The sequence below is a fragment of the Muntiacus reevesi genome, chromosome 1 (assembly GCF_963930625.1).
Source record: "Muntiacus reevesi chromosome 1, mMunRee1.1, whole genome shotgun sequence".
NCBI classification, from domain to species: domain Eukaryota; kingdom Metazoa; phylum Chordata; class Mammalia; order Artiodactyla; family Cervidae; genus Muntiacus; species Muntiacus reevesi.
Genome location: NC_089249.1, coordinates 90,239,938 through 90,264,934, shown reverse-complemented (window position 1 = coordinate 90,264,934; position 24,997 = coordinate 90,239,938). Strand labels below are relative to the sequence as shown.

The 24,997-nt window shown below is 45.9% G+C and overlaps 1 protein-coding gene across 4 annotated transcripts in view; it reads right to left on the bottom strand.

The window, feature by feature from the left end:
* Nucleotides 1-1,659: 1,659 nt before the first annotated feature.
* NGF (nerve growth factor) overlaps nucleotides 1,660-24,997 on the bottom strand; it is a 55,750-nt gene continuing 32,412 nt past the window's right edge. For 3 of the 4 annotated variants that reach the window (XM_065906401.1, XM_065906394.1, XM_065906418.1), the window contains exons 2-3: nucleotides 10,392-10,515; nucleotides 1,660-2,546 (exon numbers count right to left, since the gene is read on the bottom strand). In XM_065906401.1, coding sequence (XP_065762473.1) covers nucleotides 1,809-2,534 — 726 coding nt within the window. In that variant the 5' untranslated portion in view covers nucleotides 2,535-2,546; nucleotides 10,392-10,515 and the 3' untranslated portion in view covers nucleotides 1,660-1,808. Of the gene's footprint in view, nucleotides 2,547-10,391; nucleotides 10,516-20,285; nucleotides 20,373-24,997 lie in introns of those variants that run through there. The other variant, XM_065906410.1, reaches the window with a different exon arrangement.

The window sequence follows — 24,997 nt, the reverse complement described above, 5'->3', positions numbered from 1 at the left end:
GGGCGGGCAGGGAACAGGGAGAGTTACAGATAAATGGATACCACCATTTACTTTCTTTTTTTTTTTAATCAGAGGGGTAGTTTGGGCCTGTTACAAAAACTAGATCGGCATTTTGCCCCGGGGGAAAGGGCAAGGGTAGAAAAGCAAAATTTTCAACCCTATGTAAGTGCTCTAAGCGAAAAAATTTTGTGCCTTTGGGGAAAAAACAAAACACAAAACAGACAAAAATGTTGCAGGGGCAAGTGGCACCTTGAGGACAGACAGAGCCCTGCTGTAGACTGTACCTGGAGTCCCTGTCACCTCCAACTATCTCTAAGACTCTCCTGATACAGCCAGTGTGGATGAGCACACCCCCAGCTTAAACACACACACACATCCAAAAAACCAAAACAACCCAGGAAACTACCCAGGATGTTGGATTTCTTAGAGGCCCAGGGATCCTGATGCTGGTAAAGGTGACACACCCTCCTCCTTTGCTTGTGCTCCCCATCATCAGACCCCTGATCCCCTGTCTTTCTCTTGTCTAGTGTCCTCTGTCAGGGAGGAGCAGAGTCCTTGCTCCTTCTGGCTTGGCCCACCCCTCCTCCGCCCCTTACCCCATGGTTTGTATTGGTTTTCGCTCATCTTTGTCATCTTCTCTGCAGGTCCCATGACCCCATCCACCTTTGGTCACTTGTGGAAGTCACCCAGGTAGGAATTAAAAAGTTCTTTTTCGTCTGGTCTCTGGCTCCTGTGATTCTGGACTGATGCTGGGGCCAATGGAACTTGCTGTGGGGCCGTGAATGGGTGGCAGGAATGTTAGAGGTTATCATATTTTCTGGGGGAATGGAGTCTTTCTGCAGGAAGCCACCGGGGGATAAATTGAGGGCCAGCCATTAGAACTAAAGCAATCTTAACATGTAATCAGATCTACCGTGACAGGCCTCCTGAGATTATTTTGTTACAACTCTTTGAGAGAGTTTTTCAGCAAAAAAAAAAAGATCCTCCTCTCAAAAAAAGGAGCCTGCCTCATTAGTCTTTGGTGCAAATCTCCTCCTATCCATCTAGTGAGTCCTTCCAGGACCCAGCCTGGGCCCCTCTGAGGTGGGAGGTAGCTCTGTGCCCGGCAGAGATCTGCCTTCTGATGAGGTTCCATGAATTTCCCCAAATGAAGCAATCAAGGCTCAAGAATCTGGGCTGTGGGGCAGGTAATCCAAGGATTAGGTATCTCTGGCTCTGGAATGCAGAACAAAGTTGCAATCCAACAGACGTCCCTTCCTAATCATGCTCGGCTTAGGCTAATAGCTGAACCCAGTTAGCTTTCACTGAAGTGGCATGGCTGGCTGGGACTGACGAGTGGGTGAGGGTTACAGATGTGTCTGAGAGAAAGAGGATGGTGTCCCAGGTGGTGCAGTGGTAAAGATCTGCCTTCGATGGAGGCGACACAGGAGACGGGGTTTCAATTCCTGCTCCAGTATTCCTGCCTGGGAAATCCCATGGACAGAGGATCCTGGTGGGCTACAGCCCCTGGGGTCACAAAGAGTCAGACACGACTGCTCACACACACTGAGAGAAAGCCAGGGGGTACTGTGGACCCTCTTCCCTGCAGCCTCCGAACCACGACTTGTGGGTGGTCACCCTGGGCAGAATGACTGGAGGGCCAGCACACAAGCTGCTTCCAAAAATTTAATAAATAATGATTTTTTAAAACTGTATAAACTATAAATTACCATGCAGTCCTTATAATTTAAAATAATTTACAGGTTGAGGTAGGGAGGGGCGCAGGAGAGTGTAGAGGGGAGCAGGGAAGGGTTGGGGGCTGCTGCAGATCAGGCTCTCCGCCCAGTCTTCCTGCTGAGCACGCACACGCAGGCCGTGTCGATCCGGATGAACCGCCAGGCGGCCTGCTTGTCGTCCATGGTCAGCGCCTTGACGAAGGTGTGGGTCGTGGTACAATACGAGTTCCAGTGCTTCGCGTCGATGCCTCGGCACCCGCTGTCCACGGGGTTGGGGTCCCGGCACTTGGTCTCAAAAAAGTACTGTTTGAACACGCTGTTGTTGATGTTCACCTCTCCCAGCACCATCACCTCCTTGCCCTTGATGTCCGTGGCGGTTGTCTTGTCCCCCACCCACACGCTGACGCTGTCGCACACCGAGAACTCCCCCCGGTGAAAGACGGGGTGGGATGACGACCGCTTGCTCCTGTGAGTCCTGTTGAAGGAGGCGGCCCCGCCCGCTTCCAAGTCCAGATCCTGAGTGTCTGCGGCCACAGGTGGGGGCTGCGTGCTGAACAGTACGCGAGGTGAACGCAGTCGCCGCTTCTTAAAAAGCTTGGGGTCCACAGTGATGTTGTGGGTCTGCCCTGCCACCCTGGCGGCTATCGGCCCAGCCGGGGCGCTGCGGGCTCTGCGGAGGACTGTGTCAAGGGAATGCTGAAGTTTAATCCAGTGGGCTTGAGGGATGGCGTGTCCAGCTGGGACATTGCTCTCCGCGTGCGGTGCTGCCTGTATGCCGATCAAAAGAGCTGTGATCAGAGTGTAGAACAACATGGACATTACGCTATGCACCTGGAATGAAACAGAAATGAGGATTATTCCACGGGGCGCTGAGTGTTGGATGAGGGTGGTTTCTGGGTCCCTCAGAGTTGCCCTCCCAAGAGGATGACAAGGAGGCTTCCCCTGGTAGCAAAGCGCAAGGTGACCCTGGAATTCAAACTGGGACCCTTCTGAGAGTGAAGGGTGATGCTGTAACTAGGATCCTGTTCCACTAGGATGGCAGGCTTAAACAGGGCTGGCTCAGACAACCTGAGTGTCTGGGTACCTCATCTAAAAGGGTTGGGCTTTTCCAGGAAGGGATGGACAGAGTCCCAGAAATTCTGCCCAGTGGTGTGGTGTGAACTTGGTAGCGTTGCTTAAAGAATCGTTTGAGTTCTCCATCTGCCAGTGAGGCAGTCACCATGGGCAGGTGGCGTGTGTGCAGCAGAATGGCTTGGGGAGGGTGAGTCTGACACCTCTCCCAGCGCTGTGCCCTGCCCAATGGTTTGAATCCCCTGGGAAGGCAGTGGGAAGGGCTGCTGGGGATTTGTCTTGAAGCCTCAGCCTTGAACCCACCCTCTGCAGGCAGGAGCACCAGGTCAGCTCTGAGATTTGATGATTGAAAATCCACAAACATACCAATCCATGTCTGGCAAAAAAAAAAAAAAAAAGTATACAGCTCTGGGATGTCTGAACCAGTCTGGCTATTCAGCCACCGGTGCATGCCTGTAGACATGATATTGATAATGTTTTCTCTTTTCGTGAGTGATGTTTTTCAGCTTTTCAAATGCATTCACTTCACATTTCTTGTTAGCTTGTGACTTAGGTTAGGATTTATCATCTCCCTTTCATATGCAAGGAAAGTGATCCACAGAAATGAACAGGCTGACAGTTACAAAAACTGGACCAGAAATAGAATCCAAATCTGACCTCTTACTAAGCCAGTCTACCCTTCCATCCTTCCTTCCTCCTCTACTTTCTCTTTCATTCTTAAGTGTGTCTTTTCAAAAATTATTTAATCTTAAGTGAGAATAGACCAAATAGTGTAAATCATCTGTCCCCACTAGCGGTACAGGCCCCTCTTGAGCTCATGCCAGATGGGACACTGCACTTAACTGTACAGACTTGCCTACCACTAACCACCCCCAGGGCAACCTGCTGTGAAACGAGCTCTGTTCTTGAGCTCACATTTGGTGAGCTCCTACACACACTTGCAGATGTGTATCAGATGTCACCTCCTCTGGGAAGCTTCCCCAGATCTTCCTGGTAGGGTTAGAGGCACCCCCTAGACAGGGTGTTAAACTTCCAATGCAGTCCCTCGCCATCTCTCTCCCCAGGTCATTCTGCTCTCCGCCCACTCTTCTAGCCTGGTATGAGTACCATCTCTTCCTTGAGACCTTCTCAGATCACCCAACTAATAGCCATCTCTCCCCATTCTCAACTTCAGAAGTGTGTGTCTTCTTTTCTACTGAATCAGTGTAATGAAAAGAACTCTGCACTGGATCTAGGGTTAGGAAAACTCATTTGGATTCCTAGTCCTACTACTTGTTAGCAGAAGAAAGCCACTTAATCTTTTCTGAGCTCTGATTTCCTCAGTGATAAAAAGCAGGCAATAAACACTATTTCAGGGCTTTTCTAGTGGCTCAGCGGTAAAGAATCCACCCGCAGTGCAGGAGACATGGGTCCATGGGTTTGATCTCTGGGTCAAGAAGATCCCTAGGAGGAGGAAATGGCAACCCACTCCAGTATTCTTGCCTGGAAAAATTCCACAGACAGAGGAGCCTGACGAGGTCCATGGGGTCCATGGGGTCGCAGAGTTGGACACGATTTACCAACTAAACCACTACAAACACTATTTCACAGGGCTGTTGTTAGGATTAAATAGGTGCTCATAAACCTATTTAATTCTGAGTCATTCCAATGTCCTGTGACCAAGACTTTGTTTTCTTCAGTTATATTGCTAATTCATTCTTGGAGCACACTTCATCCACATCTTTTCATAGCACATAGTTTTACTTCTGTCAGGCTTCTTTTCAAGCCTAATGATTTGAGACTATCTCCCCACTAGCTGTGTGCAAGGTCCTGGAGGGCAGAGCCTGTCTCATCCACCTGTATGGTTAGTGGATGAGATTTAATAGATATATTTTTTCGATGTCATGAGAGGCATTGAAAATGAGAAAAATACAATCACAGGGTGTTCCTGCTGGGGGGGCTCCCCATCTGTTCTCTGTAATTGATTATTGTTAAACTAATTTTCAACTGTGTAAGTCTTAGAAAAATGATATAAATGTATGTGATTGTCTGGGGTGAGGGTGGGGGCGGTTATTGTCTGTTCTTGATCGTCTCTGGCTGCTGACCAATTTTGTAGCATTTCAGCAAATTCATTTCAATGTTCTTAAGTGTTTACATTTACATGTCTGTTCTTTGAATTCTCCTTGGAATTGGTCATAACATCTTACTGGTTCTCTCACCAGTTAATTTAATTGAATAAAAGTTGATACTTGTTCATGAAAAAATAAACAAAAATGTTTTTTCTACCCCTTTTTGCTCTAGTGGTTTATGCTTAACCCTATTACCTCTCCTTGTGTTGTGAACCATGGTTTACTTGTCTGTTTCCCTCAGGGCACTTTGGAAGTGGTGCCATCTGAGTTTACTGGGGCCATGCGCAGTGCCTGGCATGTAGAAAGTCCTCAAACTCTACAAGGAGAGTGAGTGAGAAAGTGAATGGGGATGTCCGCAGCAGCTCACCATCTGCCTTCTTTCCACCATGACGCCTGTTTTCTTTTGGATGCTGTGCATATGACCACATGTTGCATTCCTAATCTGTTTTAAAGCAATGCATTCTTCTTCTCGGTAATGTGCTTCTCTTCAGCTGCTAGACAGCTCTTTGGTGAGATACCAAGAATAAAACCACCAAATTCTTTTCTCTTTGGTTACTTCAAAAAATGTTTGTGTTTTCTCCAGTTCTCCAGCCAGCCATGCAGAGGAGGTAGTGACACATCTGGCTTTTTGACCGTCACTGGTTCTGCAGGCTAATGGTCTTACAGATAAATATCCAGCTGATTAGTCAGTTAGCTGCTAATTCAAGGCTTTGGCTTTTGCTCCCTTTCTTGTTTCATTTCTTTCTGCTTCTCAGAAACATTATCTCTCATCAGGTAGATGGAGGGAGAAGAAATGAAATGGAAATTTATCCCTTTATATCCATATTAGTAACACTTAAGAGATAGGGAAGTGAAAAGACTACAATGTAGTCATCAAATGTATTTGATAATAAGGGACATACTGCTCCCTAGTTCCCATTACCAGAGGCTCCCACCTCATTCTACAGTCTCCCCTTTGCTGAGCTCATCCTCTTCTACAGTCAACTAAGATATCTGTGCAGTTGATGCCCATGCCAGGATCTCTGGTCTAATTCCTCCCTTGAAAGCCAGTTCTGAACTTCCAGTTTCGTGATAGGCAACTCCCCACAGGTGTCAACATTTTAAAACCAAGCTGTCCAAAACAAGAACCTTCATTCTCAAAGTCCCCACTAGGACCACCATCCTCTCCTTTCTCCTCTTTATTCAGAAGCAGCTGCCCCATTTTGGGCCACTTGATGATTTATGAAAGTAGTTTCACAGCTACTATCTCTTGTGAGCCTCTCTTCCCATCCTCCTAAACACGTTTCTCTGCATCTCTGTTTTCTATTCCTGGAACCACCATTTGCTTTGTTTGCCAGCTCCAAGCCTCAGCTCCTCACTGGACTCTGCTTTTTCCTCTCTGCCTTTCATCCATCCCTTTTTGTCTGTTTTAGCATCACCTTTTGAAACTGTGCTTTTTGTCCTCACCTCTATGTTTCTAGTTCAGGTCATGCAACAGTCTCCCAACTTATGTCCTGGTTGCCTACCATCCCTGGTTGCTCCATTTAACTTCCTAAAGCACTACTCTGATCACATCACCATGCTCAGAAGATCCAGAGGTGAGCAGTTGTCTAGGGAGCCACTAGGACTGCTCAGCCTGGCAGATAGACCCTGCCTTCCATCTACTCCCTCCACATAGTTAGCATTCCTGGCAAACAGATCTCACAGGATGTGCTGGCTCGGTGCTTCCCCACCACTGCCCTCAGTTCAGACTCTTCTGTGCCAGGCATGCTCCCCTCCCCCCACCAACCAGTGCCTTTTCTGCTCCCCACCTCTGCTGGTCAGAGTCCTTCCTGCTGGCTATAACAGTCAACTTAAATGCCATGTCCATTGGGGAGATTTTCCTGTTTTCAGAGGGATCAACTTTCTTCCTTCTCCATAAAGGAGAAGCATTTCCTTAAAATTCTCTTACAGCATTGTATTCTACTCTTATCCTCCCTCCCAAAGGGCAAGATCCCTGGAGGCAGAAATGCATCCTGTTTGTGTTTTCCTGTGCAGGTGACCTAACCCTTACAAGGAGTTCCACCTCTTAAGAGTCTGAGTGTGAACAAGTCTCTTCCTTCTGTGTCCCTTCATTTCTCCATCTGTTTATGGTATCTTTCAACTCTGACCCTCTGAGTATAAGCAATTATAAAGTTTTCTGCTCTACCTAGAACGCTACTGGTTCTACTCAACTGACTACACAGAGTTCTTAAAGTCTAACGCTGCTCCTCAATACACTGTCAAGGTAACCCATGGCTGTGGTGGTTTGTATTTGCTAAGTCATGTCCAACTCTTCTGCGACCCCATGGACTGTATCCTGCCGGGCTCCTGTGTCCACAAGATTTCCCAGGCAAGAATACTGGAGTGGGCTGGCCATTACCTTCTATAAGGGATCTTCCCCACCCAGGGATCGAACTGCACCTTCTGCATTGGAAGGCGGATTCTTGACCATTCGGCCACCTGGGAAGCCCCTAACCTGTCCTCACTGAGGGTATTTGAACACATTGAAGATTTGCCTCTTGAAGAGACTGCATCATTGTTTCATTAAGATTTTAAAATGTCGCAAATATATCTCTCATTTGGGCCTTAGAGCAAAAGGATTTTTTTTTTTCTAAATTGACTTACTCCTAATAGTATGCCCCTATAATCTTCTTAAAAAAAAAAAAAGGTTTGTTTAAAAAATAATGAGTAGATAAGAAAGAAAAGAAAAAATCAGTACGTATTTTATTCTAGTGATTTGAAGTACAAGGCGCAGTTCACAAAAGAATATTCTCTCCTTGGTTGATGTGAACCAGGGAGGAGTTTTATTTATTTACTTTTAAAAACAACCTTTGAAGCCTTACTTCTGAAGCAGTGACAGTCCTCACTGGGGTTTCACTAAGCAGAGACCTGTGAGTAGAATGATTACCTGGGGAAGATGCAATTAGGGGCTTGCAGGATGGAACATGTTCTGTTTAATGTGTGAATTTCTGTGTTTGTCCTGCTCCCACGAGAATGGAAGATAAATGACTAAGAGTGCGGGGACCCGCCGGGGATCTTCTTCCATCTATTCAAGGGCCACCCAGCTTCCTTGCCCTCTCCTGGGCTGGAGGTACATTCTGTGGTTTTCCAGTCATTCACATACTCCAGTAATAAGAGAAATTTCCTGCACCAGGTGAATGATTTCACATAGGTGTTCTCACCTGAATAGGTGGTTAAGCGGCAGGCCAGAGCTAAGTAACTGGTTCATCTCTGTGGCCGGGACGGCCAATGGCGCTGGAAAGCCTGGTGAGCGTGCCTTTGGACATGCCTTGTAAGGGAGTGAGGGAATCCCTGTCTTGGCTGGAGGAGTGCTGAGAGGGAGCTGTTAGTGATTCTCAGACTAGCGATTATATTGGTGAACCAGGGTCACGGAATGCTAGCTGGAGAGGAAATCCCTGTGGCTGAGAAAATCCAGCCTCCTTCTCCATCTCATTCGCCACATTAGAGTGTGGGTCAGGAGTCATTTCGTGTTTTACACTTGGCCTCCACTCCAAATGTAAACTGACTGCTGTCTTCAGCTCTAAAGACTGGGACACAGTCGGTTGTTGGGGTCTGCGTGGAGTGAGAGAGGAATTCTAGGGCCCCTCAGCTTCCCAGGGAGAAATCCCTGAGGCTGCCGCAGAGAAAGGCACTGACAGTATAAAATCCAGCTCCTCTGCTAGCGTCTCCCAGGCTGAATTTATCACGGGGAAGCATGAACAGGAAGGCACGTCAGAGCTGATCAAGTCCAGAGGTTCAGTGCATTAGCATCTGCATTGATTTCAGCCCCTTGGAAGGCTTATTAAACTACAGACTGGAGGGCCCATCCCCAGAGTCTCTGATTCAGTAGGTTTGGTGTGGGGCCCCAAAACTTGCATTTCCCACAGCTTTTCTTGAAAGAAAAGCTATGACAAACCTAAACAGAATATTAAAAAGCAGAGGTATCACTTTGCTGACAGAGGTCCATATAGTCAAAGCTATGGTTTTTCCAGTATTCATGCATGGAAGTGAGAACTGGACCATAAAGAAGGCTGAGTACTGAATAATTGATGCTTATGAATTGTGGTGCTGGAGAAGAATCTTGAGAGTCCCTTGGACACAAAGAGATCAAACCAGTCAATTCTAAAGGAAATTGACCCTGAATATTTATTGGAAGGACTGTTGCTAAAGCTACAACTCCAATACTCTGGCCACCTGATGCAAAGAGCTGACTCATTGGAAAAGACTCTGATGCTGGGGAAGATTGAGGGGAAGAGGAGAAGGGGTGGCAGAGGATGAGATGGTTGAATGGTATCAATGATTCAACAGATATGAGTTTGAGCAAACTCCTGGAGATAGTGAAGGACAAGGAAGCCTGGGGTGCTACAGTTCATGGGGTTGCAAAGAGTTGGACATGACCTAGTGACTTAACAACAACATCCTGTCCAATCCTTGAATCCTAGAGAGGAGAGAAATGGACCTTGGAGAGGCACGGTGACCTGGAGTTATGCAGCTAGTGAGTGGCCGGCTCTGCATGTGGGCACTTGGCACTGCTCTGCCTCAGCTGTTCTGGAGGTGAGAGGGCTGAGGCTACACACACACTATAACTGATGGGTCCTGGGCTGCATTTATTCAGCCTCCAACATCAAAATGAAAATTCCGTTCAGCAGGCTGTAAGTTTTCCCTTCCTGAAGCCATAAATCCAGATACCAGGGAGGAATTAGATACTTAATTATTTTATCTGGTTTATCAGGTTTTCTCGACATCATGCATGTTTGATCCAAAAGCACTTAAAATGCCTGTAATAGAAGTATGCAGTCAGAAACCACTAGCAGGTACGGGCACCTGTGGATTTGTTGTCTACTTCAGGGCAGAATGGAAACAGAATCTACTTGTCTGAATGCTTAAAGACATCTTAAAATGAATGAGGACAGATCATAATTACATCTTATCAGGTTATTGGGCATAATTGTCTCATTACCCAGCACGACAAATCTGGCAGGTGGGTCTCATTCTTCCCATTTTATAGAGAAGGAAACTGAGACACAGTAAGAGTAAATAACTTGACCACAGGCAGAAGCCTGGTGGAAGTGGACCTTACCCTTGTTTCCAGACTTGGAGCTCTCCCTACCCTCCACTCCACAGGCAAGGGCATGAAGAATGATCAGGGACCTTCAGTCTCCTAAGATCACTTGTTCAGACAGATCAAGAGCTGTGTGGAGGGTCTGACCGGTGCTCTCTGTCTACTGGAGGTCCTCTGTTCTGACCCTTTAGACAGGGGTGGCTCAGTCTCTAATCATGTCCCTGAAAACTGTGGGACCAGCCTGAAAGCAAGAGTGACATCCTCTCCAGACAAGCTAGGAGGGCCACATGTGGGGCGTCACTAGGAGCCACCCGGGCCCCTTCTGATTGACAGCTGGCACCAAAGTCCCATCCTCAGCCTCAGGCTTGTTTCCAGCTAGCCCGGCATTTCTAGAACTAGCAACCTTGGTGAGGCAGATGCCCTGCGGGTACTTACCTTAGTGTGGCCAGGACAGAAAGCTGTTCCCTTGGAAAAGCCGTTATTGGGCCCAGACACTGAGCTGAGCTTGGGTCCAGCATGCCATCCAGCCCCTTGGACTGCACGATCCCGGGCCAGGACTCTATGGGAGGAGAGAGCTGGCATTAGATGGGTGCTTCAGTACATTGTCTAGCAGATGGGTAGCTGTGCCCCAAGCAAGAGGAGAAACCTCATTTTCCTGAGGTTTTCCTGATGCTGGGATTCTGCCAGCATTGGAGCCAAAGAAGCCAGAGCTCAGCTACCGAAATTACCAGGGGCCTGACCTTGCCCAGACTTGGAGTGGCACCCGCCTCTCGGTCTGGTGCCAGAGCTCTTGGTATCTCCCTGGACACAGTATATGGTTGATCTTATGCCCCGTGTAGGTGTTTCTAGTCCCTCATCAGAGTCTGGCTCTAACAGGTCCCTAACCCAGCATCAAAATGGAATCCTTCTGTACATTATACACACAGATATAGCATACCCAACTCTGGACCAGTATACCTAAGGACCAGTATACCTTAGTCAGAAGATAAAGGCCTGACAATGAAGAACAAGCTGGTGCCTTGATGAAACTCCAGACCAAGTCATGGTGGAAAGCAAGACAACTTGACCACTTGACAGATAACAGAGAGCTCTTACAGAACAAGGAAGGTAATCTCAGAGATCAAAGTTTAGCAAAGACACATTTTAGGAATCAGGAGCTAGGGAGTTGCTACAATGAGAGAAAAAGTTCTATTCAGATTTAGGTTGTAGTTTCTAGAAGCAATGGTAGGTTTCTATTCCCCCTTTACCTTTATAAACCTTGTATAAGTATGCACTTCATTCATTAATTCAACACTATTTATTTCCTGAGCACATATTTCTGCTATGTACCAAATACTGTCCTAGGTGCTAGGGACCCAGCAGTGAATAAGATCAACAAGGTCTATACTCCATGGAGTTTACAGTCTTTTATAAATAAACATAACATCTTATATTCTCTACATGCCCTGCAGGTAAGCAGGATATGATGATAGAGGGTGATGGCGGGGTGTAGTGAGGGGCCATTGAAGACAGGAGGGTCAGTGGAAGTGGTCTTCCATCTCTGAAGAAATGACCTTCAAGTTGAGATCTGAAAGATGAGAAGGAATGGGGGAGACAGCATTTCAGGCAGAAGGAACAGTAAGTGCAAAGATCCTGGGGGGTAGAAACAAGTCAAAGATGCTAAGCATGTAGAAAGAGACCTAAGAAATGAATGGAGAGAGGGAAGAATGTACTGAGCACCTGTGAGTGCAGGCGTGCAGTGAACAACTACAGTTTCACCCTATAGGCAATGGGAAGGGAGCAGAAGCCTTTGAGCTGGAGGGTGGCATGAGAGTTTTTACAAATGAGTGAGTCAACTGTTAATGTCTATCGTAGAATTTTATTGTAGGTGGGGATACCTCCCCCCCAAAAAGTTCTGAAATGACACCTTTATCTTTCCTATCTAGATTATCTTTTCAACTCCTCAACCCCTCGTTCCCAGCATGCCTTTTCCCATTGTGGATCCCCTGCTCGGTCTTCCTGCAACACCCACTCTCAGCTTGTACTACCGAAGCAAAGGTCAGTGAAGCCACCATGGCCCCCAAATCCCTGATCATGCAGAGGAGCTGGATGACAAGGTGGTAGGAAGGGCCTGGAGTGATTTTCCTGCTGCTGGAAATTGTGAAATTAAGGACTGGGATGTTACCTTTTCTCTTTCTTACCCACTCTACTTAAAATATCCTTTTTCTTCAGAAGTACCAGAAATAGCTTCCAAACCTCAATTGGGGTTCAGGCCTAGAGATGAACACTTACTCAAACACTAAAAAAAAGTTAGAGTTTGTAGCAAAGACCTTGTTTACCCTGAATCAGGGTTGAACTGAGCACAGGATGGGGAGGACAGCAGGTCCTCCAGGAAGGAGGTGCGTGTTCCAGGATCTGGTTCCATCGCTCACAGGAACAGGATCTGATGGATTGGGTCCACAAACCCTTCAACTGGGTGTTTGGCCAAATCTCACTCATCGCCAGACTGGAAACTACAGAACTTTGTCCTGGCCCAAGTCATCAAGTATCTTTAGGCATCTCTGATCTTTCTCCACAGATGAGGAACCAATAGGGATGCTAGCTAAGGTCCCTTCCAGCTCTGATAGCCCATGATTCAATGGGCACTAATATTTCCAGCCTGCATCCATACTGAGCATCTAAGGAATGCTTTCCTTCCTGTCCATACACTGGGATTCATTTATTTCATTGATTAGACACTAAACTTACAGGCACTGCACCAGCCACTGTGCTAGGTACTAGGGACACAAAGAAGAATGAGACGTAAGCACAATGTCCAAGAGCAAAGAAGCTAGAGGTGAGGAAAGCAAAATACCTGAACAGCATTTAAAGCACACTGTGATAAGTATGACAGATAATTCTGACATGATGTGGGAAACATAGCAGAGGGAAGAATTAGTTTTATCTGGCCAGGTCATAGGGGAAGTAACATCTGAGCGGGGTTCTTAAGGATAAATAGGGGTGCGAAGGGAAGAAGGGAAGCAGAGCTATTGCAGAGCTCCAGAAGTTCCACAAGGCTTAGGAGGGGGTGTTGGGGAGGGTGAGAAGAGTATGTGGTGGTCTTATGCAGCAATAGCAGGAACTTATGAGCTTGCAGAACTCAATGCTGTGGCCTATCTGCTGACTGTACCTTCCAATGTGACACAAAAGCCCCTACTTTAATCTAGGGAACAATGTGGGAAGTAACTGACTTTCTCTGAAAACATTCTATGTATTCCACTATATGCCAGGGTGGCCTCCAATCTAGCTGATTTGAAGGGGAGGGATGGTCGATCTAAATCAAACATTCCACGACTCCTAGGCAGAACTGCCTTCTTGGGGGATGGGCTGTAGATCAACCACAATAGCCCCCTTTGCATGCCAGGGTCCCCTGCCAACCACATCTAGATGTCTGATTGCTATATTTGAGACCCTGTCTTGTATCTCCTTTGGTCTTGTCTTATTCAGTGTAGGTACAGGTAGCTTGCTACTGGAGACAACAATTTCCTGCCCAGAATACTGAAATACTAAGTGATTGTCATAGATATTATTGTCATTGTTCTTAGTCTCATGCTAGTGAAGGTTGGGGCTCTAAAATTAAATCTGATTTAAATATTACCAATTTCTAATGCAATGATATTAGGAACAAACAGCCCCAAATGTGTATCTATTTTTAAAACCTTGTCTTTTCTCCTGCAGTAATCACTTAATCAGAGAGATTTTTCACTTTTATAAATGCATGGAAATAAATCCCAGCTCATCTCAGGACCATGTTCTATTCCTTCTTCAGGGAATGAAGGAATACTACTGTAATCTGGTATTCCTTCTAGACCAGGACAATGCTGGGTCTCAGATATTCCTTCTAGACAAGGATAAGGCTGGGTCTCAGGCTTTAAAGCAGTGTTTCTCAAAGTGAGGTCTACCATAATACTAGCAATATCTCAGAATTTCTTAGAAATGTATATGCTTAGGCTCTACCATAGGCCTAGCCATGCTTAGTGAAACCCAGCAAATCTGAATTTTAACCCCTACTGCTGATACCGATGCATACCTAAGTTTGAGAAGCACTGTTTTGGAGGGTTCCACTCTGGACCCCCTCCAACTGCAACCTCCCCCTGGGGTGAGGGAGCCAGGGCTGAGAGAGAGTGACAACTCAGAATACTTCTGCAGGCTGCCTGCTTGACCATAACTTTCCACATCACAGTTAACATTATGTCTAGATCATGCCTCGGAACCCAAGATCAACCAGCCTTGAGTCAGCTGGAGCTAAAGGTTCTTCTGAAGACCCCCTGAAGTTGAGCATGTTTGTATGGCCCTCTCTATTGACACTTGTCTCAGCCTCCCTTTCACTCTCATTAGGTCTCAATGATATTTTGGTCAGTTTTGAAATACAAGCTATATTTTGTAAAGCTTCCATGGTGACCCCAAGGAAAAGTCAGGGCTGAGAATCATGGCTGCACAGGATGAATGGGAAACTTGACACTGGCTTTGATGAGCTAGCAATGAAGAAAAATGATCAAGAAATGAATATGTCTCAGAAAATATGAAGTGCAGGTATGGTCACACTATAGGCAACAAGAATGTGTGAGCATATAGCTCGCAGACTCTTGAGGGGATGTTGTCCCTGTCTCCCCTTCCCACACTCCGTCCCCAGAATTATCTAGGTATAACTGACATTTGTGAATTTTGAAAGGTTTTTTTTTTTAACTCCTTGCACACCACTTAAAATGTTCTTTGGTTTTGGAGCTATGATTAGCTTATTATCAAGTCCAAGGACTATTTGCTGACATTTTTAATTCCAAAAATTGGGGGATGCTTGACCGAAAAAACTTCTTAGACCATTCATCCCTCACAGGTGCTGGGACCCAATGGCTAGTGCTAAAACCAGCTTACATCACATCAAAATGCTAGAGTAGCTGGCGTGAGCTGCAGTCCCCCTCCCTCCTGGATTCCACCTGCTGGAGTTCTGTGAGCTGGGAAAACTCACTAGGGAGGTTGAGCAGCAAGAACATGTTGCTGAGGGCATAATAATAACTGTTGGTGCTGTTGCTGTGGTTTTCATTTCTGTAACTGTTCCCCTTAATGCTTCCCTCTCTCTGTTAGTTCTCACTCTGAGTCTATACACAAAGAAAATCTGAAATCTTTTACATTGAAAGTCTCTTTTCCTAATTTTTAGCCTAATCAGACATTTTTTAGTATGGAATATGACTGTGAGGTTTGCTGACTGGGAGCTCTTTCTTTGGGGAAAAAAATTCAGTTTTGGCCGTTTTGAAATGATTTGACGTGTTTTAACTATTTAGTGGTTTTGGCACAACCAATAGGAAAATAGTGCATCTGGCAACAGGACTTAGGAAGATATTCAGGTTCAGCAAAACCGCTATTCTTTTTTTTGACTGAAAGTTTCAATGCTGACAATTCTGAAGCGTCTTGCCACATTTTTCTAAAAGAGAAATAGTCCTATGACTCTTTTGGAGATTCTCAGATAAATTACAGACTCTTCCTAGCAATTCCCCAGAGAGGCAGCTCAAGGAAGAAATCATCACGGTGCTGACCTTGGCGTTCAGAATCAATTAGCATTTCCTACAAATGTGTGTGGCCTTCTGGGGTGAGTGGTGGGACAGTTGTCATTGTATTTGGCCGACTGGATCTGCGAGCTGTGGATTCACAACCTATGCAATGTCAGTGCCATAGAGAGGTTTTCATAACGTGGGTAATCACAATGAGACGAATGTGGTAGAAGGTAAGACATCTAAACAAACAGCAGCCTTCCGTAACAGGGCTGAAGCCAATACATTTTTGCAAGAATGTGCTACTAAATAACAGTCCTTGTAGTGGAGCCCATCAGCTTAGTAATACTAATGATATATCTATGATCTACATTTGAGTGCCAAAAACAATCCAATAGTTTTTCAGCCTTTTCTGCAACCCTAAGAAAATATCTCCTCAATTCCAACTGACTGATTCTTAAACCACACGAAAAAGATCCATTTCAGTTCTGTGCTGGGCTTTTCCTGGCTATTGTTTGCATACTTGGGACTAAGAGCAGACAGAAGTATTGGGGAAAAGGGGGAACTCTAGGGTTGGTTGGAATCAAGGTTTACATCCAATAATATCAGTGCCTACCAAGGCCTCCAGCCTACTGTAGATTCAGATGACCTCCTGGAATGGAATACATGAATGAAAACAAAACGCTGCCAATGAGAGCTAACTGGGATCCAAGCGATTTATTCCATTTGCTTTATCAGATTAATATCCTCAGCTCTTCTTGAGCTAGCCTTTTCCTCTCAGTGTGTGGTACGTTTTCCAAGCAACAGGTCAAGCAATGGTACAATACGTAAGTCTATAATGCAGTTCAGATGTAACTTCAGAAATTAAGACCAGCTAAACATCCACAGCCCTGAAAAAGACCTGGGAAAAATCCTGACTAAACAGACACACAGTGTTCTAGGGCTTTAAAAAAGGCAGGCAATTCATCCTTCCCTGAACGAGGGATAAGGGACAAGCTGTGGGACTTGAATGTAAAAATCCCTGTAGAAGGCCACCCTTACTCGTTAAGAGTCCATGAGATGTTGCTGTTGTTTAGTTGCTAGGTCATGTCTTACTCTTTTGTGACTCTATGGACTGTAGCCTGCCAGGCTCCTCTGTCCATGGGATTTCCCAGGCAAGAATACTGGAGTGGGTTTCCATTTCTTTCTCCAGGGGATCTTTCCAACCCAGAAATTGAACCTGCATCTCCTGCGTCTCCTGCATTGGCAGGAGGATTCTTTGCCATTGAGCCATCTGGTTATTTCTATTTGAGCAGCTGGACTTCAATTTCACTGCAAAAACTGTTGCGCCCCAAACACCCTGCTTCCAGGAAAACATGGATCACAGGCAGCCAGCACATTCTGGGGATACCGAGTCCCAGGGGCACATCAGATGCCATCCCACTCCATGCCCCCTCGAGGGAGTGAGTGACAGCTCCCTCACTCTTCTGTGCTGACATTTCCTGGCTTGTCTGCTGACTTCACACTCAGAAAATCTGACTCAAGGCATGAAAGAGATAACGCAGCCCAGCTTTGCCCAGGCATGTAGCACATGCGAATCCTAGGTAACCCGAGGCTAAGATAAGAGCTGGAAATGAAAAATTTATTTCCATGTATGTGTTTGCCAGGAGGCTCTGAGCTGTTTTAGCTACTTCCTGTGTATGTCTTTAATAATCCCAGCCCCAACTGGGCACTTATTATACAGATCATATATGCTTGATGGGGACTATTGGAATGTCAATGGGCTGGTTAACTATTGCTTGGTGGCTCAGCAGTGTTCAACTCTTTGCAACCCCGTGGGCTGTAGCCTGTGAGGCTCCTCTGTCCTTGAAATTTTCCAGGCAAGAATACTGGAGTGGGTTGCCATTTCTTTCTCCGAGGGATTTTCCCAATCCACGGATCAAACCCATGTCTCCCGCTCTGGTAAGATTCTTTACCGTTAAGCCACCAGCGAATTCCTGGATGACTGTAATAAGGGGCTGACCGGTATTAAAGCTCCCTTTAAGGAGTTTCATCTAGCTCCTTCATTTCCTCAGGAGGAAAGATCAGGGGAGATGAAAACTGCTGTCCCCCTAAAGTCACTTGATTCTCATACAATTATATTTCACAACACTCTCAGTCTTCCAGTGTTTTTTCTTTTAGGCCTTATTTGACCATGACATCATGAACAAAAGCAAAACCCTGCACTGAGGAAATTTACTCCAGAGCCAATAAGGGACCCACAGAACGCATCGTCTCCAGGGCCCGGAGGACTGTGAGTAATTAGGAATTCCAAAGATGAAGACAGACGGCTTTCCCTGTTCTATCACTGCACACACACACACACACACAAAGAGAGAGAGAAAGAGACCAGGCACTCAGTCACTCAAGAGGCAAGTTTAGATGTTTAAGGTTCAGAGAAATAGAAACTATTTACTTTAGAATCTCAATTGTTATTTTACAGAATTATAAGCTGTTAGTGCTATAAAGGGGCTTCCCTGGTGGCTCAGAGGGTAAAGGGGCTGCCTGCAATGCAGGAGACCTGGGTTCAATCCCCGGGTCAGGAAGATCTTCTGGAGAAGGACATGGCAACCCACTCCAGTACTCTTGCGTGGAAAATCCCATGGACGGAGAAACCTGGTACATTCCATGGGGTCACAAAGAGTCGGACACGATTGAGCGACTTCACTTCAGAGCTGTAAAGAGAGTGACTTTGCACGCCCCTTGATGGCTGAATTAACCAAGGCCCTGAGTCCTCATCGCTTATCAGCTGTATGACCTTTAGCAAGTGACTTAACCTCTCTTTGCCTCAGTGTCTCCTCTCAAAGGTCAGAATTGAGTTATCAAGAGGCTTAAAAGAAATAAGCATTTAGCCCAGGGCCTGGCACCTAGCTGGTGCTGCATAAATGCTAGCTCTTCTTATTAATACCATTAAAGACTTTCAGCTGTAATCTGGCAGTGGGTTACTGGCAGGCTGGGTGCAGAATAGAAAGTGATGCCCCTCGTCCATCTCATGCCCTTGTCTGGCTGTCTCCAGCAGGAAGAAACCCTGTTTATGTTACAGTCGTTGTTTATATCCCAATCTTTTTGAATGGCTGGCCAGGCACATGCTCAGTGGCCCCGTCTGAGCAAGTGCGGGAACACTGCAGCTGCAGGATGATTATCTGCAATCATTTGCTGACAAAGATGCTGAGTAACGAACTAAGACATTTGTTTTCGAAATGATCCATCTTCTTCAGCCTTGTCAAGTCAGAGGAAGGAAGCTACTCCAGCTATGACTAAAACTTGCCAGGCCCTGTAGAGTTCAGAGCGTCTTTGCCTATGGTGAATGCTGCCATACAGGAAAAGTAGATCACAAGAAAAATATCAACGCAAAGGTATCTTCACGGTCAAATTTATGCTCACTTATCTAGGGACTGGGGATAGATTTTGGCATCGGCTGGATCATTAACTTCTTGAGGTCTTAGGTGTTTTTCTCTCCATGGGGCTGTCTCAGAGTAGGCCCTTGTATGTGTGTTAGTTGCTTAGTCGTGTCTGACTCTCTCTGACCCCATGGACTGTAGCCTGCCAGGCTCCTCTGTCCATGCGATTTTCCAGGCAAGAATAGTAGGGTGAGTAGCCATTCCCTTCTCCAGGGGATCTTCCCGATCCAGGGATCGAACCCAATGTCTCCTGCATTGCAGGCAAATTCTTTACCATCCGAGTCACCAGGGAAGCCCCAGGCCCTGAAAGAATGTTTATGGAATAGAATTGAAAATTCTTCCCACAGCTGCACCAGACTATTCAAAGTAAATCTGTTTAAAAATATTATATTGATTAATAACAAGAGGTCTCAATTTATATTCCTGGATTACCGGGTGAGCCCCCCGTCATGTTGACAATACGATGTTTTATTTAGGAAGGAGAATGCCCCATGACTGGGCTGACAGGTGCACTGCTAAGGAACCAACTGTCTTAGCTCTGAGCAAAGCCTCATTCCACCTTCGTTACCAGCACTAAAAAGCACACAGGTGTCGGGCAAAACAAACTCATTTCCGGCTTGCTTATTTTTCTTGTCCAGAATTTCTTTGGAGAAAGCTATGCTCCAGTCCAGCCATTGGTCCTCTTGTGCAATCCACTGGGATGGCAATCACCTCATTGTTTAGTTACAACCCTTGAAAAGATGAAAAAAAGAAGAAAGAAAAAAGCAGAGCACCCACACACAGAATGAGGGTGGAGGCTGCACGATGATAATGAAAACCATTTGTTAGCATTTCACTCCTTTCTTTGTGAATCAGCTGAGTTCCTGGCACCACGCCTCTGTCTGTGAAAGGCAGCTGCACCTCCAAGGCCTTCCAGGGACTCCTGCCACCATGTCTGGCCTAGAGTGTCACCCTTTGTCCCCAGACAGGTGCTTGACTGGCGGCCCCAGCTCCCTCTGGACCACAGCCATCAAGCCTGGCACTGGTCCTCACCTTCTATCCTGGGGCACCTCCCCATCCAGCGTGACTGTGCACGCCCTTGGTGACCTCTAAGCTCTGCCTGAACCAGATGCGGTCCACTTTGTGTACGAAGGGCTCTCCTCTTTACCTGCGGTATCCACCCATCTGTGTCCAGGATTGCAGCCTCTACTTTCTTTTTAATTATTTCTACTTTTCTTTCTCTCCACAGACCTGATTTCCCTATTCCCAAAATAAAGATTGAAACATTTTTAAGGATAAAAACCAAAAATGAAAAAAAATGAAAAAAAAATAAAACAAAAAGCTTTCAATAAGCAAAACTTCCCAAAATTTACAACCAGTAGAACAGGATATGTGCTTCCCTGGTGGCTCAGTGGCAAAGAACCCACCTGCCAATGCAGGAGACAGGAGTTCCATCCCTGGGCCAGGAAGAGCCCCTGAAGAAGGAAACAGCAAGCCACTCCAGTACTCTTGCCTGGGAAATCCTATGGACAGAGGAGACTGGCGGGCTACAGTCCGTGGGGTACAAAGAGTTAGACATGACTTATTGACTAAACAACAACAACAGAACAGTAGTCCGCTTAAGCATCTTTGTTTTGCTTGCACTGTCCCCAAGAAAGTAAGCATCTTGAACTACATACCTTGTAGTTACAGGCAGAACCCGGTACCAAATTATCTGTGCATTTGTGCTCATGAAGGCCTAGTACCTAAGTGTCCCATGGCTCTCTGCCCACCTTTCAAATAGATCACAGCATTCATACAAGTCAGGTCTCTTATTCAGATCCACAGAGCACAGCAGCAGCATTTCCAACCATTACCACCACCTCCACCGCCATGACCGTCACTTCCACCACCATCGCCACCTGCATCACCATCACCACCAGGATCTTTTTCATCTCCATGACCACCACCATCCAGTCAACACTACCATCATTCTCTTAATGCTTCCTCACCACCACCAGCCTATCATTCACCCATCACCACCACCAGCATCACTACTGCCATCATTTTACCATTACCACGATCACCTCCACGATCAATACCACCGTCACTATTACCACTACCATCACTAAAGGACTAAATAACTTTCTGGAGTCAGGCAGGGAAGTCTGACCAATGTTTCTCAAGGCTTCCTCTTGCTGAGCCAGAAGAGGGCCAAGCTGGGGGTCATTTAGTCCCTTGCAAGTAGTTAAGTGAGCTATTTATGTTCCATATAACTCCCAACTAAGTGAGCAGAGTTGGGTCTAGAAATCAATATTCCTGCTTTCCATCTATGTATTCCATCAGACTATTTCCCAGCACCCATTCTGGAAGTTGTTTTTTTTCTCTCCTGAGTTTTGTTATTGTTGTTAACTTTGTATTTCTAATAATGTTGATGACATTAGTTTAGACCTTGATAAAATTCTCTCAAAATAGGAGTATCTACAACTATCAAGGACATTGTAAATAAACACATGTACACTTCCAAAGGTAAAGAAGGAATTATGTGCCTTGTCTTCCAAAATGAGGCCGGTTCTTCCGTTTGCCTGTGCAGTGTTTGAGGATCAGTGCACTACTGTTACGAGAAGGAAATGGCAACCCACTCCAGCGTTCTTGCTTGGAGAATCCCAGGGATGGAGGAGCCTGGTGGGCTGCTGTCTATGGGGTCGCACAGAGTCAGACACAACTGAAGTGACTTAGCAGCAGCAGCAGCAACAGTCTGAAGGCGAGTGGGCTTTGTGGTTAGATCCCTGCAGGAGGGAGAGCTCTCCCTGACCCCTCCCCTCAGCCTCCAGGAGGTACTCCTCAGGCTAGTGTGACTCTATGCAGTGACTGGCTCCCACTTAAAAGATGGGGGGAGTTCCCTAGGAGTTAAAGGCCAGCCTGAGGTGGCTCTCTCGTGGCCCCTCTGCACTAGCCGGAGAAGGGCCACCAGTGTTCCAGAAGAGGACTGGCTCCCCGGCACTCTTCTCCCTCCAGACATTTGTTTAGACTCCAGAAGTTTGAGTTTAGGCTTACAGGGAAAAGGGTGTCTGGTAGGATAGAACCCCTACCCCCCGGCCAAAATCCTTAGGCATCTCCCTTAGGCTGCCTGAGAGGCACCAAAAAGGATGGAATTACCAATATTTTAGGTGCAAGATTAAATGTAATGTAATATGATGCATTAAAATATAAGTCCTTCAGACTTCCCTGATGATCCAGTGGCTAAGACTCTACACTCCCAATGCAGGAGGCCTGGATTCGATCCCTATTCAGGGAACTAGATCCTCCATGCCACGACTAAGAGTTTTCATGCTGCAACTGAAGATGCTGCAGGCCACAGCTAAGACCCAGCAAAACCATAGATAAATGTACTTTCCTAGCATAAACCTTGGGCTAAAAGTGAATACAACTACTGCCACTAATAATAAGTAACATTTATTGTGCATTATGTGCCAGACATTCTACTAACAGCTTTCTAGAGATTACCTTTTAGAGTACTTATTAACAATCTTCTGAGATCAATATTATCCCCGGTTTACAGATAACGAAACATCCACTTGAAGTGGGGAAGTGCAGGTGTTTAGTGGGCGGCAGGAAGGACGAGAGCACAGGGCTCCCACTCTGTGGTCACTGCTCATCACCCTTCTCCAGATGCTCACAAACCAGATGGTTCAGAGGAGCAACAGCTTCGCCCTCTGGGCTTTGTACTGAGAGCTGGTTTCTGTTTCTGTGATATGGATAATGTATAGGTGGGATCCTGCATATTCTCTGTTCTTGAATTTACCTAATCACTTTTAAAAATAGAATGGGGTGCACATGTCTCTTTCAGATCTCAGTGTGTATGCCCAGAAGTGGTATTGCTGGGTCATATGGCAGTTCTCACACGTGCACCCCAATGTTCATCGCAGCACTGTTTATAATAGCCAGGACATGGAAGCAACCTAGATGCCCATCAGCAGACGAATGGATAAGGAAGCTGTGGTACATATACACTGTGGAATATTACTCAGCCGTTAAAAAGAATTCATTTGAATCAGTTCTAATGAGATGGATGAAACTGGAGCCCATTATACAGAGTGAAGTAAGCCAGAAAGATAAAGAATATTACAGCATACTAACACATATATATGGAATTTAGAAAGATGGTAATGATAACCCTATATGCAAAACAGAAAAAGAGACACAGAAGTACAGAACAGACTTTTGGACTCTGTGGGAGAAGGTGAGGGTGGGATGTTTTGAAAGAACAACATGTATATTATCTGTGGTGAAACAGATCACCAGCCCAGGTGGGATGCACGAGACAAGTGCTCGGGCCTGGTGCACTGGGAAGACCCAGAGGAGAGGGAGGTGGGAGGGGGGATCGGGATGGGGAATACGTGTAACTCTATGGCTGATTCATGTCAGTGTATGACAAAACCCACTGCAATGTTGTGAAGTAATTAGCCTCCAACTAATAAAAAAAAAATTTAAAATAAATAAATAAAAATAAAAATCGAATGGGGACCTCCTGATTTATGGAGTGCCTTGACTTTGCCTCTTCTCTGTCATGAGACTCCCCTTGTTTACTACCTTGAGGGAGACCAGAGATACTGAAATACCCTCCTCACTTAAATACTACCACCAAGAAATAGAGTCTGGATGGACCTGTTATTCTGAGAGGAATGTAGGCATAGAAGACAGACACTTAGCATGCTCAGATGTTACTTACTGAGCAATTTATAGACAAGGGAATGTGTCTATTCCTTGTACTCTCATATTTTGTGAATAAGACTTACTCTTAATTGTGAAACTGTGTAAAAAGCTGAAAAACCACAGCAAGACAGAAACTACTCACTCTGGGCTGGGTTGTGATTCTCTGTTGGTTGGCTTTTTGGGTGTGAAGACCAAGCCAGAGCCTGATGGAGCCAAGTGGAGTCTGTTAATATTTCCATTCATGGACATGCAATAGAAAACCATCTCATACATTTACAGGAAAACATCACATATAATATCTTTGTTGTGCTTAATCAGAACCAGAGTAAAATTCCAGTCACCAAGAATAGAAACTTACACTAATGATTTCATTTTTACTCCAAGATATACAGTGTTTTCTCTGCCTGTTCTGTTTGTCACTTTCTAAAACAAGAAATTACCAAGCTATGACTTTGGTTTGAGGGATGGGTGAAAGCGGTTAACACTGAACAGAAAGTCAGACAGATCAAATGTCAGGGATCCTTGGTGGAAGATCATCCAGAAGTGGATTCAGTTTGTGTATTGTTGACTTTATTTCCCAGAACCGTGTAAATTACTCAATCAGGGTTCAATTGTCCAGGATTCCTGCTCTCAGCAGGGAGTACTTCATGTATATAATAGCAGGGAAGCAAAGGCAAAGAAGAGGGTGAGTCACCATCAGTGATTTTTTTTTTTTAAAGAAGACTTGGTTGTTTTCATTGTTAGCAAATTAAATGGTCTTTTCCAAGAAGAATGAGAATCTCATGCTATGAAAAACAGACAGGACACCTAGACAGAAGAGAAGCATTTCCTTCCTATTTGCCACATTAAATTATACAGAGTTGAGTAAATGGCTTGCCATTAGGGGTCAGGCTGCTATGTTGCAGCAGATTAGTGGTTTCAATTTTAAGTTCTGGAGTGAAAATCTGGCAATTTCTTTGGCCCACCAGTCTACAGCCTTCAGAAACTCCCATTGAAGGAGACGGGCTTGCTGTCTTCTAACTTCTCAAGAATAGTGTGAGCAGGAAAAGTGCAAATCACAAGAAGGCTTTTCACCGGTGAGCAATAGCTGTCACCTACAGGCTGACAGTGACATTTCGGCAGACACAGCAGAAGCACACACACTGGCCATGAATTATGTGGCTTGGCCCCATCCCCACTGGGCAGCATGGGGCATCTGAGTAATGCTGGCACTGACGATGGCTCTGGTGCTCAATCTGCTGCTTCCAATTAGGGGCCAGCCTGGGGCCGGGGCCAGGTCAGGGACAGAAGGAGAAACGCCTCTCTCGTTTCCCATCAGCTTGGAGCTAGAAGTGTTTGTGGCACGAATGAATGAGTTCTGAACAGATGGAATCAGACCAGCCCAACACCTGCAGGCACTGGGACAAACTCAGTGAGCTGGGGTTCGCCCTGCCCTTAGGAAATC